The sequence below is a fragment of the Apteryx mantelli genome, chromosome 1 (genome assembly GCF_036417845.1).
Source record: "Apteryx mantelli isolate bAptMan1 chromosome 1, bAptMan1.hap1, whole genome shotgun sequence".
NCBI classification, from domain to species: domain Eukaryota; kingdom Metazoa; phylum Chordata; class Aves; order Apterygiformes; family Apterygidae; genus Apteryx; species Apteryx mantelli.
The window spans coordinates 165,637,224-165,650,853 of NC_089978.1; the positions used below are offsets into that span (position 1 = coordinate 165,637,224).

At 43.3% G+C, this 13,630-nt stretch overlaps 1 protein-coding gene across 2 annotated transcripts in view; it reads left to right on the forward strand.

The window, feature by feature from the left end:
* Positions 1-13,630, forward strand: part of GRAP2 (GRB2 related adaptor protein 2) — a 39,619-nt gene that overhangs the window by 16,854 nt on the left and 9,135 nt on the right. Inside the window, exons 1-3 of one of the 2 annotated variants that reach the window (XM_067289887.1) lie at positions 3,717-3,731; positions 8,981-9,083; positions 12,216-12,307. In XM_067289887.1, coding sequence (XP_067145988.1) covers positions 9,006-9,083; positions 12,216-12,307 — 170 coding nt within the window. In that variant the 5' untranslated portion in view covers positions 3,717-3,731; positions 8,981-9,005. Of the gene's footprint in view, positions 1-3,716; positions 3,732-8,980; positions 9,084-12,215; positions 12,308-13,630 lie in introns of those variants that run through there. The other variant, XM_067289886.1, reaches the window with a different exon arrangement.

The window sequence follows — 13,630 nt, forward strand, 5'->3', positions numbered from 1 at the left end:
GGGACAGGAATAGATGGGAGATCAGGAAAGACTAGACAGCTTCCATTCATAACATTCAGCTTTATGTGGATTTACTGCCGTGATACTCCCGAATCCACAACTGCTGAGTTATTACTTAGAACACAACATAGCAATTGAAATCTCCCTTGTTTCCGCACTTCCACTTCTTTCTGTCTTGTTGGCAATGTTACTTTCTGGGGGCAAACTAATTAAGAACATGGGGAGGTAGTTTACACTGAGAACAAACAAAACCTAGTCACTTAATCTTTCATGTATTATCAACCCAGACCATTTGGAGTAGGCAGAATGTTTGATTTATATGTTTTATTGAAAACAGATTTTTTTCTTTCTTTTTTTCTTTTCCCTTTTCTTTTCTATCTGGTTACTCCTGTGCTTCCCAGATAAAAAGTAAAGCAAATAAAATGCCTTGGAAAAGTTTCTTCTCTTCACATCTCCAGCCCAGCAAGAAATGGCTAAAATTTTGTGAGATAGTTTGTTCTTAGGCAGTTTTCTGACAAGTTTGCAAGCACATTTATGTTGGATCATTCAGCTAAGTGTCAGACCAGGTGCAAGTTTATCTGAATCAAGTTTTCTAAACCTAGGATTTCCCAGTCTTTATCATACCCATAGTTCAGCTATCCCATATCTGATTGTGCCAGTAGCATGTACTCCTGGAGAAGATGTAAGTCTGCAGCAGGTAGTTGTGGAATAATCTGTCTGGCTGAGTTGGGTTTTATCCTGAAACATGGAAGCATGGAGTCTAATATCCTTTGCATAAAGTCTATTGCCATTAATTAGGCTTAAGTATTGGGATATTTTTTTCATATTTTTTGACATAGCTGTGATATTTATATTCTGTTTGGTGAACAGGTTAACATGCTAACATAACTGTGAGAGTGGAGGAGCTTATAGTAATGGAGAAGAAAGAGAAGAGAGTAGTTTCCTCTCTCTCTCATTGTTGGGGGCTTGCCACTATCAATTCTTTTATTTATGATATAGAAAGCCACTTCTTTTATGGCTTGACATTAGAAATATTAATATATAGTTCTGGCTACCTAACAGAAAGCAAGCCAGCATTTTATGACATTGCCAGGCAGCAAGCACGAGTGACAGATCACAGCAGGTCTGTTGCTGGGGAGCCCATTAGATCACATCGTGGTAAAAACAGAGAAAATGGGTCGTTATGTTGTGTAATGTAATGTAATCTGTCAGGCCATGCACAGAGCATGAAAATGAACGTAGCTTAAAACCAAGAAGACAGTAAGGGTTTGTGTCCCACCTGCCTGAACAGAAGTTTATATTCCTGTTGCGCACAAACATAGCAACATGTGAGACTCTTCACAACATGAGAAGAGCTGGCTATACTCTTTTTATGGCCCCTTGCTTTCTGCACCTGAATATTTTTTAAGCAAAACATGTTAGGGGTTTTCCTCTGCAGAGGGAAATCTCATTGCTTCTGCCCCTTACTGGTTGGAGTGCTTCCTAATGGACAGCCTATCTCTGTTTTCACTAACAGCTAATCTAGGGAGATTATTTCCCCCTCAAAGGGAGGGACTGGCTGGTGCATGTGAGGACGGCCACTGCCTGCTTCTGGACTGATTATCTTAGGCTAGCACGATGTGGGGGTTTGTTTTGTGAAGTACCGTGGCTCATAAGAAAGGATGAAACATTTCAGGTTTAAGTTCCACATAGCCTGCTACGCTGTGCCCAGCAACAGTGGTTCAGCAAAGGAGGGTGAGAACAGGGCACGTACGCAGCGAAGCTTCTTTCTTTGGGGCCTCCCAGATCCCAGCACGCCTGAGGATGAGTTCCTAGTGCATGTGTTATGAGAAACAATGGATAACAATTTCCTGTTTGCCTTCTCCATGATTCTCATTTTTTTCCACACTGCTATTGCACTTACCCCTATGTCATCTTTTTTTTTTTTTTCCAGGATCCTACTCTGTTTAGTTTGACCCTTCCTTGTTCAGAATCTTTCCATTCCCTTGATCATCCTTAATTACCTTCTCGGTACTATTTCTAATACTGCCATTTCCAATTTTTAGATGGAGAGATGAGGACTAGCTGCCGTATTCAAGTTACAAATATTCAAACAGGTGCCCTGTGGATTTGTAAGGTGACATGATGTTGCTTCCTGTTTGTTTCTCTATTGCTTTCCTGACATTCTCTAACCTGTTTGCCTTTTTGACTTCCACTGAGCTAGCACTTTGATAGAGCTATCCACAGCAACCCAAAGGTATCTTACCTGAGTGATCATTGTTACTTTTGAGTCCATCACTGTGTTTATGTAGTTACAGTTGTTTATTCCCATGTCCATTACTTTGCGGTCATCAGCACTGAGGTTCATCTTCCGTTTTAACAGCATTCTGAAAACCATCTGCAAGTAGTCATGATCAGATTTAATTTGTATGAACCTAATTATTTCTTTTCTCATCAGTAAGCTGTGTCACTTCATTTTTTTCCAGATCATTTATGAATATGTTGAACTGTTCATTCAAGTTGTTTCTTAACTTTTATTCAGATGTTAACCCTCTATAGGACCTTTCCTCTTATTCTGTGAGCGCTTAGGAGGTTTCTTAAGAGTCTTTGGTGAGTGAGCTCATCAAAAGCAATTTAGAAATGTGAGTATTTCAAACAATCATCCACATCCACATGCTCATCAGCTCCTTCAAAGAACTTTGTCAGATTTGTACAGTATGACTTGCTTCTACAAAAGCTATGGGAGAGGCACTTGCTATGTCATCTCTCTCTTATGCCCAGTAATTCCTTTCTTCATTATAGTTTCTATTAATTTCAGGCATACAGAAGTTAGACTTCTTGGTCCTTGGAGTCTCCCTCAAAGCCCTTCCTTCTACTACTGAGGTCATGTTAGGTCCCAGGTTGTATGCCACAGTTTAATTGCTCAACCTTTACTATTTCATATTCAAGTTAGTTTTCAATCAAGATTTCTAAAATATCTAAACCTTGGATTTATTCTTGTTCATTTTTTGATTTGTCCTAAAACCTCTCTACCAGTTCTTCAGCTTGAGAGAGTTTCCCAGACCTGTCTCTGCAAAGAAAAGCCCCAGTGTGGCAAGTCCTTACATCCCTTTGGAGAGAACATAGATGCAGAGAATTCATTTAGCTTTTCTGCCTTATCCTTATCTTCTTTGAGCACTCTTTTTACATCTCAATCATCTGTCAGCCCTACAGACACTCTGGCAGGCTTCCTGCTTCTGATGGCTTTGAAAATGATTTTATTGCTTGTTTTTATGTCTTCAGCTACTTGTTCCTCAAGATATACTTTTCAATGGACTTATTATGGTTTCTCATTTAACTTATCAGACCTGTGCTCTTTTCTGTTCTCCTTATTTGGGTAGAACTTCCACTTTTTGAGGCACACTAGCCTCCTTTATTTGGCTGTTAAACCAGGTTGGGTATGGGCAGCAGCAAAGGACAGCACCATGATTGTAAATACATGTTGTACCAAATATTTCCAACATTAGAGACCAATAATGGTCCATGCCTCACTCTGTCCTGCAACAAATAGTATTCTGTGCTTCCACCTCTGTCCTCCATGCCCACTTCTGACCGTACTCCTCTGCAGATTTGGACCCATTACTAGTGTGACATCCTGTCACAGCAGGGAGGAGCCTGAAATGGGCTGAGCTCTCCTTCACTCCCTTCCCTTAGCTGGTAACGCACCTCCTGTTTTCTAGCAAAGCGCCGGAGCGGAGAAGAGCTGCTACAAGGTATGGGGTGAATGTGGGTCTAAGTCGTGAATGGGGGAAACTGTGTGGAAAAGGTACTAGGGAGGAAGGTGGAGATTTGGAGGGGGAGGCAAAGAAGTACTGCAGGGTAGAGAAGAGCATGGGATCCCAATGCCATCTTCTTCTGCTGCTTCCACAGCAGGACAAAACTTTCACAGGACAAATTCCTGTGCCTCAGCCAAATCTGACTAGCTAGAAGCAGGGAGGAAGCCGGCAAACATAGATGCTTCTCCCCACACTAATCCTCCACACCACTTTCCCAGTGCAGCAAAGATTCATGGTTTTATAGTCTCACAATATTGCGCGGTATTGTGATACTCTATTTGGTGCTGCTCTTGCATAAGCTTCCAGGGTGCTGCCCAGCTCTACTCTGTAATGACTGGAAGCATCACAGAATGCCTAAGGTCCCCAGGGAGACTAATCCCCATCCTAGTCTGGCACATTTCTTACCAACTAGTGTTGGTCATGGAGTCCTGAAAATTTGCGTGTTCTGCAAATCTTGTTTCTAGAAGGCTTTTTGTGTCTGGGCAATGTACAGGGGCCCAGCTCAGGTTTATGTGTTCCTCTGAATGACAGGATAGCCAAGACTTAAATGCAGCAGTGCTGCAGTGTTTCAGTGACTTGTTCTCCCTTATAAATTTTACCCTCTTATCACTGACAGTCAGTGGAGCTGCACTGTTAACCTAGTAGGAAGAGGCTTGTATTTTTGGAACAAAATATTCCCATGCCGCTTGTATGCAGCTTAACTGGTGAAAACAGTGCTTTTATCTATCACAGCTCTTCTAGATAACCAGGTCTCTTCTCCATTGTTTTTGCTGAAATACTGTCTGGAGTTTCTATACAGATGTTCAGGGCTGAATTCTGTCCCTGGCTGCCCACCAGTCCTATAGGTTGTTCTTGCAGAGCCTAACAAAGACATGATAGCTCATGCTGTGCGAAACCTCACTGGATGAAGCTGCAGGCTGGAGATGTGCGTGCTGCAGGCATGAAAATCAGACTTTAGTTTGCGTGGTTCCGTTAAGCAGTCACGTTGTTGCAACCATGCCCTCCTTCTGTGATCTTAATATGTGAGACTGAGCAGGGCTGAGCCAGGGCAGTCCCTGCGTGATAAACTCTTAGTAGGTGGTGACCTCCTCTGCCATTGTTATAACAGAATTTTGACCCAATTTGATGTCAGGAATAATGTTAAACTCTTTGGGATGCTGCTGTCAGACTACGTTGGATGGTGCTGTCAGACTACGTTGCTTGCTGACATAATTTAGGCCTTGGCTCTTTTCATCAACAGAGAGATGCTGATGTTCCTGCTCAGAGAATGGCATTCTGCCAAACTAAACTACCTCCTTAGTAGCCTCAAAGCCAAGTTGTGTTTCACTTCTCCTTTTGCAAATCTTGTGCTGCATTCATCCCACAGAATGACAATAGTCGTCTACCTCTTGCATGCACCTCATTACAACGGGGAACCGTAGAGAAAATTTACCTCCATGCAGAGAGCCAGCACAAAATATTGGTACTGGTCAACTCACACTCAGACCTGAAGAAGCCTCCTTAAACATTGCATAGCATAACATCAACATAAACATGCTATACTCTGTACAGAGACAATTTTCACATCAGCATTATGCACAGTCTAAAATTGTCCTTGGTTATTTGAAAGCTTAAAGGAGTTGCCCCATGCAGTTAAAAGCAGAGTCTGGCTCTCTGTCTGCAAACTGCAGTGCTGTCCTTTGGGATAAAAGGTGCTTAACAAATGTAAGTTATGACAACAGCAAAAAGATTTTCATCCCACTATGTCACAGAGGTGGTGCTCGGAGACACACATGCAGACAGGGAAAGAATGGGCCCCTGGCAGGAGAGTTTTCATGATAGCCCAGCATTGACCCATGCAGAGTAAGGATTCTCGAGTTACAGATGGAAGGAGGAACAGAATCAGAAAAACAGAAATGGTTTGAAGTTCAGGTGATGAAAAGTGGTAGGCTGGAGTACAAAGACAGGATTATTGGCTAGTGTTGCTTTAGTAGTTGGTGGGGGGAAGAGCTTAAGGCCACAGCATTACTGCATTGCTGCTTTATCAACACAGCCAACACTGTGTATGGTATTTGAGTCACTTCTAAATCCAGCCTCTGGCAATGAAAAGCACATTTAATCCATGTGTTAGATTGTTTGAAGATGTATCTGTCTCTTGGCCTCTCCCTGAGGTTGGGATTGCTGAATTTGAAAAGAGGTGGGGGCAAACTGTTCTCCTTTTGAGGGGGTCAGCTCTCCAGTATCATCTCTAAAGCCTGGGATATTGAAAAATGCAAGGCTCTCTCTCCACCTGCCCCCTGCAGAGAGAAGCCCCCTTGTCTCTCCTGTTACTAAGGGGAGAAATCAAAGAAAGGATCTATATTTAAACAGAGTTTTTTGTTTTTAACAACTTTATTTTTTTTCTGAGATTAATGCTCTGCACTTAGGAGTTCCAGGATTCACTTACGCTCTTGGCTCTGATCCCTCTGCAGCAGCCCAGCACTGCAAGATAAAACACTAAAAAAACCTCATTTATTAAAGTAATTCTCCTTTTGTCTTTTTCTTCAGTTCTCTTCCATGAAAACAGCATCACTGCTTATCTAGTTCCCTCAATGGTTAATTCTGCTTCTATTTAATACCCTCATGCTCCATTAGTGTGCAAGTGGCTCGCATTGGCTGTGGGAGGTTACAGACTGAAGCTCCAAGAATGTCACTGCTAGAATAGGCAGTCAGATCAAGTCTGAGTTGCATCTACAGAGTTACACAAATGGCCTGGAATAGGAATGCGACAATCACAGAGCAAACTTAAGTTACATTTGCAGGTATGCATGAGATAGCAAAGAGTATCCAGAGTAAGAATTACTGGAGTAGCTGTGAAGCTGAAGAATGAGAATAAAGCACATCATTGTTAAAACATAGGGCGGTACAGTTCAATATGAATGCATATTGACAAAACTGTAAGGCAGTGGGCTGGAATAGCAGGCTTATAGCAGATCACGGCTGATCTATGTACCCCAAGCTACAGGGGAGGCCCCGTCACTGAAACAACCACAGTCGCTGTGGGACAGGTTCATGCTGAATGGACAGAGCTGCCTGTGGACTACTAACCAATTTGCCGTGGCACTGCATAGTCACAGGAATCAATCACATCAGTCACAGGAATACAAATTCACCTATAATAAGCACCAAAAAAAGGGTGCTAACAGAATCCAAGAGGAAGCATGTGAAGACCCTTTTATAGTTAGAACTGAGATGTAACAAGTCTCAGAACTAATCTCCAGTGGCGTTATGGTCCCTCTTATGGATTGCTTTGTCTGGGCATCTTTAGCTAGGTGCAAGGGAGTCTGCAAGCAGGAGATACCCAGCTTAACAGTATAAAACAATTATTTATTGGCTAGCTAGGATTTAATGAAATATTAGGCTATGCATAGGCATGCATTAGCATGCTCACTACCCCTGTAAAGGCACCCAAAGAATCTTTGCTTGCCAGGCAAGCGTCAGTCAGGAGGGGAAGAGCCAGCCTCCACAGCTCCCTGGGACAAATCCTCAGTGGTGCTGAGTTGCCATCTGCCACCAGCTCTGTCAGCACTGATGGCACTGAGAATTCAGCTCATTGACCCCAATGATCCTTGATTAGTCCGCAGCTAGACTGACTATCTTGAATAATCTTCTTGGCTTTTTCCTCTGAGATTTTGTATCTTTCCATTTTGGTGTTTTCTCTCTTGAATCCTTGAGCTACTGATGATCCCATCTCAACAATCCTACCACTGTATGTAATTTTTGCCCTTCTTATCTCTCTACAGATTTTCTCCTAACTCTTTCTCCACAGTCTGAGTCAAGGTTACACAGCTGTGCCATATCAAAGCAGGGCCCTGGATCCTTGATATATAGGCAGCTAAAGGCCTAGATTGCCTTCAGAGGGAAGCTTACAGCAGAGGTTACAGAGAAGGAGGGTTACAGTAGCCTGTGGCTAATTAGGTGGCCTAATTCTGGAGCTTGCTCTGTGTCAGATGGGGTCCTGTCTCAGTTCTAACAGAAGACTCAGGAAAATAGCATCCGAGCTAGGGTTGTTGTCAGTACGGTTTCTTTCTAGGGCTTTCTGGTTAAGAACATTTGGATCAGGCAAGTTGGCAGTTCTTCCCCAGACATAAAGCCTTGGTGCTTTTGTGAGAGTTGAAGTTAGGTAATAGAGCCTTTGGCTTCAAGATCATTGCTTCCAGGTGAACCTAGCATAGTAACTATGAACATTACTATGTTGGAGCTGTCTGGTGATCTTCACAAACTGGACTGCAAGAAGATCTACTAGCAGTGCACTTGGTTAAAGTGGCAGTACCCAGCCATTTCTTGTCTTGCCACTGGCAGCCTCAGCCGTTGGGCTGCAGGGACCGTGAACCAGCCATGGGAAATGAATAACTCTCTTGATCATAGAAGTGGTCCTGCTGGGGTACATCCGAGTTATGTGAGCAGGAAGTGGTGAAGAAGCAAAGCTCATGTTGCTACTTCCCCTGCCACATCTGCTCTGTTGATGAAAAGCAGGCTTTGGTTTGCAGGGCTGTCTGGTACATTTCAAGCTCCTGAGTTATGAACATTGAGGTACAGTATGTGCATGCCTTAAATTTGTCAGTGCTACAGTTTCACACTCTGCCTGCTCTGAAACAAGGAATACAGCCTTTCTGCAGAACAGTTTTCTGTAGCTGAAAGTTGTGGTTACCCATGCTAAGCCAACACACAGAAAAGACTCTTTCAACCTTCAGTATTGTGGCTTCTGTCCAAGAAAAAATGATATATATTGCAGGCTGTTCCTTTTGTCCACAGCTTGCCTTTCTCCTGGGACAAAGAGTAAGTCATTGAAGAGGGAAAATGCATGCAGAGTCGCTTGCTTCTTTGGGAACTGTGACAGAGTAGTGTTTGGTTTGCTTAGAAGGTTTTCCCCACTACCAGTTTATTTGGGTGAAGTGTGCAACCCTTCAGTGAGACTGCTGGGGAGAAGGAGATGTTTTGGAATGAGCATATGCATTGGTTTGTTTGAATTACTGACTTGAGTGAGTTATAGCTTCTTGGCCATGCTATATCTTCTAGCTGCTAATGTCTTTCAGTGTCTAATGCCTAGTAATGGTTGGTGCACCCTCACCCTTGTACAAATCACAGCATTGCCTATAAGGTTGCTATAAGCTAGACTCAGTAGTCCAAGCAGCTCACAGATGATGACAAACCTACACTTCTTCCAGCTTTGCTCTGCAACCAAGACATAGTATGGAAGCCATTGCCAAGTTTGATTTCAGTGCTTCAGGAGAAGATGAGCTGAGCTTCCAGGCTGGGGATGTGTTGAAGGTAAGTGCAGCCCCAGGTTTGACTAAAGGACAGTTATTAGCTTTAAGAGTTCAGACAGATCTTGCTGTGCTCCCATTTGCATTGATAAATGAAATTGACCATGACATCTATAAACTGGGATGCAAACATGAGACACAAGTCTCCCATAAAGTCTGCTACTGGTCAAGTAACAACTCCCAGGTCACTTGAGTCTAGGTCTACTCAATTTTAGATCCCTAACCTGTGGATGTAGTTGCCCTACAATCCTCCAGGAATCAGCAGGGAAGGATAAGTATCTTTGCTGGGGGAGAGATCCAGTTCTCAGGCAGACAGATTTTGAGGTGTCTGTCTCTTTTCATTGACTATATAGATAGTCTAGGGTGACTACATCTAAAGATAGATAGCAATCACTCCAGTCTACAGTCATCCTATCTTCCTTACTTCCAACTCTTAAATTGTTAGAAAGATGGTTATCATGCATTATAGAACTTGTATCTAACTTTCCAGTGTAAGTAATTACTGTAGTTGCCACAGGGGTTTTAGGCAATTTCAAATGGAAGAGGAAATGTCCACAAGAAAATCTCTGTTACACACATGATGATGGAAGAGATTAAGAGGCTCTGGGCAAATAATTCTCTATACCAACCCAGCAATAATTTAGCAGTGGAGGAATGGCAGAGACTGGCAGAAGAAGTGCAGTTGATCATAAGCAATACAGAGCATGTGAAAGTCTCCTTAAAGCTGATTTGCATGTGTTATTATAGAACAGTTCTTGTTAACCCTACTGAAGTCTCACAGATGAAGTTACATGCTGCTCCACCCTAAATTAGCCACTTCTCAGCCCACAGCATAGCTGTTCTGTTTCAGTTGAAAAGGACTGAGTGTAACTCCTTTCTAAGGCCTGTAACTCCATCACTGGCCAAAGGGATGTTGTACAACAGTAAGATCTAAACCCATGTTCTGCCAGGGAGCCTTTTGTCTTTCCCTGTCCAGTCCCAGTTTTTCCAGTTAATATTGGCTCTCAGCCTTGCCCCTTCCATGTTTTATTTTGTTGTCCTTTTAATTCTTGAAGCTTAGACAAAGCTGGTGTCATCGAGAATTTGTTAAGATCAAAAAGAAGTTTTCTCCAGAGAGCTATGAGAAGTGCTCTGGAGAAATCACTTCTTCTCTTTAGGACAGATGAACACTTCACTCTATACCTCCTTTACAATTCTTTTTTAAGTCAAGAGTAGTCCCCATGTCCCTGCTGTTCCCCGATCTTTACCTGATATCCGCTTAGGAGACTGTGGTTTCATTCAATCCCTTTGCAGGGGTGATGGTGTTGGCCAGATCAGTTTTCCTTCTGTTCCTCTCCTTCTCTTCCTGTAAAATCATTATAAGCTAGAGTTTTCTTTCGAAGCACATTGGAAGCTATTGATGAAAAGTGTGAAATAACAGCTATATGTTATTATTAGTAGTTGTCACTGAGACTTCACTACCAGAAAAGCCAGACTGTCTCTTGCTTTAACATCCCTGAGGTGAACAAAATAATACCTTAGCAGCCCAAGCCATAGTAACAGTAAATTAGCCTGAGTAACATCTCTGCTTCTGGCATATACACACGTACATGCATACCCTGTCATGAGCCCCCTTCTGCTGCCTGCGCAACCTGCTGGTTGTCTTTCTGATTTATGAAAGAGATAAGATGAACAGTATTGATGTAGAGATTAAAAAACAGGAAACATGAGGCCCTCAACCAGTAGTGACAGGAGGAAATCCACCCCCCCACACATCCTTCTCTGAGAGAATGACACACACACAAACCTGCCAGCTCTGTACACGAACCAGCAAGTGGTTTGTTCTGGAAACAGCAGGGCTTGAGCGCTAGCAGAGTGGTTATTGTCCCCTTTGGTTAGCCAGAGCAGCAAAAGGAAGCCTTAATCCAGCACCCAGGGATGGGGGAAGGAGCAGCTGTACAAGCAGGGAACTCCACAGCTTTCCACTGCCCAACCCTTCTCTAGCCACATGCATAAAAAGGGCCTACGTGGCAGGCAAGGCAATGGAGAATCAGCCCCAGAGACAGGGACATCCTATTGCCAACACCAAGTGGTTAGAATTCATGTGTTAAGCTCCCAAAATTATGAGATTGGCTTACAACACAAGTGTTATTATTGTTAACAATGGTTTTTAAATTAAGTCTTTTCCACTTGCTTTCTCCTCTTAAAACTGTCAGGGTTATTGCTTTCAAGATCCTTTCCAAAACCAGAATGAGCAGAAACATGTTCTATTTTATAAAAAGGAATTCTGTCCCAGGACCCAAAATGTCAAACAAAACACCAAGGACCGCAACATATGCAGTAAAATCATAATGTGACTGTATTCCTGTCCTCTCCATCTAGCTTAGGGCCATATCAGGAGCCATCAGCCAGAGAGCAGTGAATCTGGGCAGTCTATTGCCTGTGCTACAGTCCCTAAGGACCTTTCCAGTCAACATTAATAGGAACACTCCTTGAAGCTGCTCCAGTGTGCACTGTGGGCTGGCCTCTGCTGTCCTACAATCTTGGAAGTGTAACAGTGGCTTTCAAGCACTTTTTGCTTCCTCCTTTTACCTACCCTGATAAAACTCAGGACAGCTGCAGATTTAACCCACTAAATACACTCTTGTGAAGTGACACATGAGAGCACAGGATAACATGTGTGGAGTCATAACACACACACACACATATTGGTATAGCTATGTATTCCCTTCATACACATAAATGCTGGAGGAGTTTTCACAAATTTTTTTTCCTCCCCTTTGAAATTGATATGCTCCAATACTAACCATTAAAAACAGCCCAGAGAGCTCCTTAAACCCCTGTTAAGTCCTTCAGAGCTGAATTCCTCCATCTCACAGACATCAGAGACAGGTAGACTGCATTCCCAGCCACCTGGACAGGCATTCAGAAGAAAGGATAAAGCTAACAAGCAGTCCCTTTAATTCCACCCAGCCTTTCTCATAGCTTTGTTTGCTCTGAAGTGGTCATCAGCCACTAAACCTGCTGCAAGGTGGGTGGGTGAGCATGTGTGGAGTTGTCTTCTATTCTTACAAGAAATTCTAGTTTTCTCTCAGTATCTTGGTTACTTTTGCCTTTCTCAGGGCAAACACTTATTCTTTCCATCTCTCCATTGCAGGTTTTAAGCTCCCAGGAAGAGTGGTACAAAGCTGAGCTGAGAAGTCAAGAGGGCTACGTTCCTAAGAACTTCATTGATTTTCATGTTCCCCCGTAAGTGTCACAAAAACTGCACACATCACCATTGCATGTTTTCACGGAGTACTGTCAAGAGCACATATGTGTGTGTGCATGCTCCTAGGAGAATAAGACAGAGGAGGCACTGGTTATAATATAATTAAGGGCTGGCAAAGACTGCCATAACACTATATGCAGTTCTGCCAGCGCATCTCATTCCTGCCGTGAAACATCTTCTGTTCTTTCAGAGCAGGATGGTACTCAATGCTCTGTATCACTCTCAAGCGACTCCTTTGTTACTGTTGCTCAGAAGGATGTCACTGGGATATGGCAGAAACTGCATTTAGCTCTCCTTGGACAGAAGGAGAATTGTCATAATATGGAGCCTTGGCAGCGGAGACAGAGGCTGAGCAAAAAAGGAAGAGCAAGAGATCTCTCTGAAAATGAATTAAAAAAATTTAATTCCCTCCCCCCAACTCTTAACTACATTAACTCTCTGTCCCCCACCCTGCCATCCACATTCCCTCTCCCCCACAAAGTGTATGTGAGTTTCTCTCTATACGCTAGAGGTCAGTGCAATGCTATGTGAGATTGTGACATCTGGTGTTACTCATGGATTGACAGAGATGGTAGACCAGACATGTCACTCTGCTCCCACACACATGCACACACACACACACACACACACACACACACACACACACACACACACCTCTCCCAGCTTCGTGACTGCACACCCAAACATAGACCTGTCAGAGGGCAGGCATGCCCCCCCCCCCCCATTTCTCCTGCTGGGTAGATAGCACCATGCTTTCAGTAAGGACTGATAAGGGTTTAAATGCATGTTAAATGTGCTGTCCAGCCCTGTGCAATAAATATACCCAAGCATGGGATTTTTACAACCTTTTTCTTTCCATTGGCAGAAATCCTCCTTGAAGCCACAGCCCCTTTAATCCTCCTCTTTTGAAAACGTGCTGCAGCATTTCAGAAGAGAGCAGGGAGAGCATGCACCAAGCCTGGTTCGTTGCTAAGCTGTGCCCACTGGTGTCCTGAGCAGGCAAACTGGAAGCATGCAGGGATTCTTGTGGTTCACAAGTAAGTGCCACTGTCCCCTTTAGAGGTGGCACTTACAGACCTGTTTGGACATGAGCCAGCCTGCCTGGCTGAGCTGAAGGACATTATTGGTTTTCTCTCATAGATAGGCTTATACTTTTGGGCCTCAAGGTGATGAGATCTCTCAGTCAGCTGTGGCTGTTCACTCTTTCACAGGGCTGTGGCATCACACAGGGACACTAGCAGCTTCTTTTTTCACATGCATTTTTCTCATGTTTTCCCTATGCAAGAGATGGAAAGAAGCAT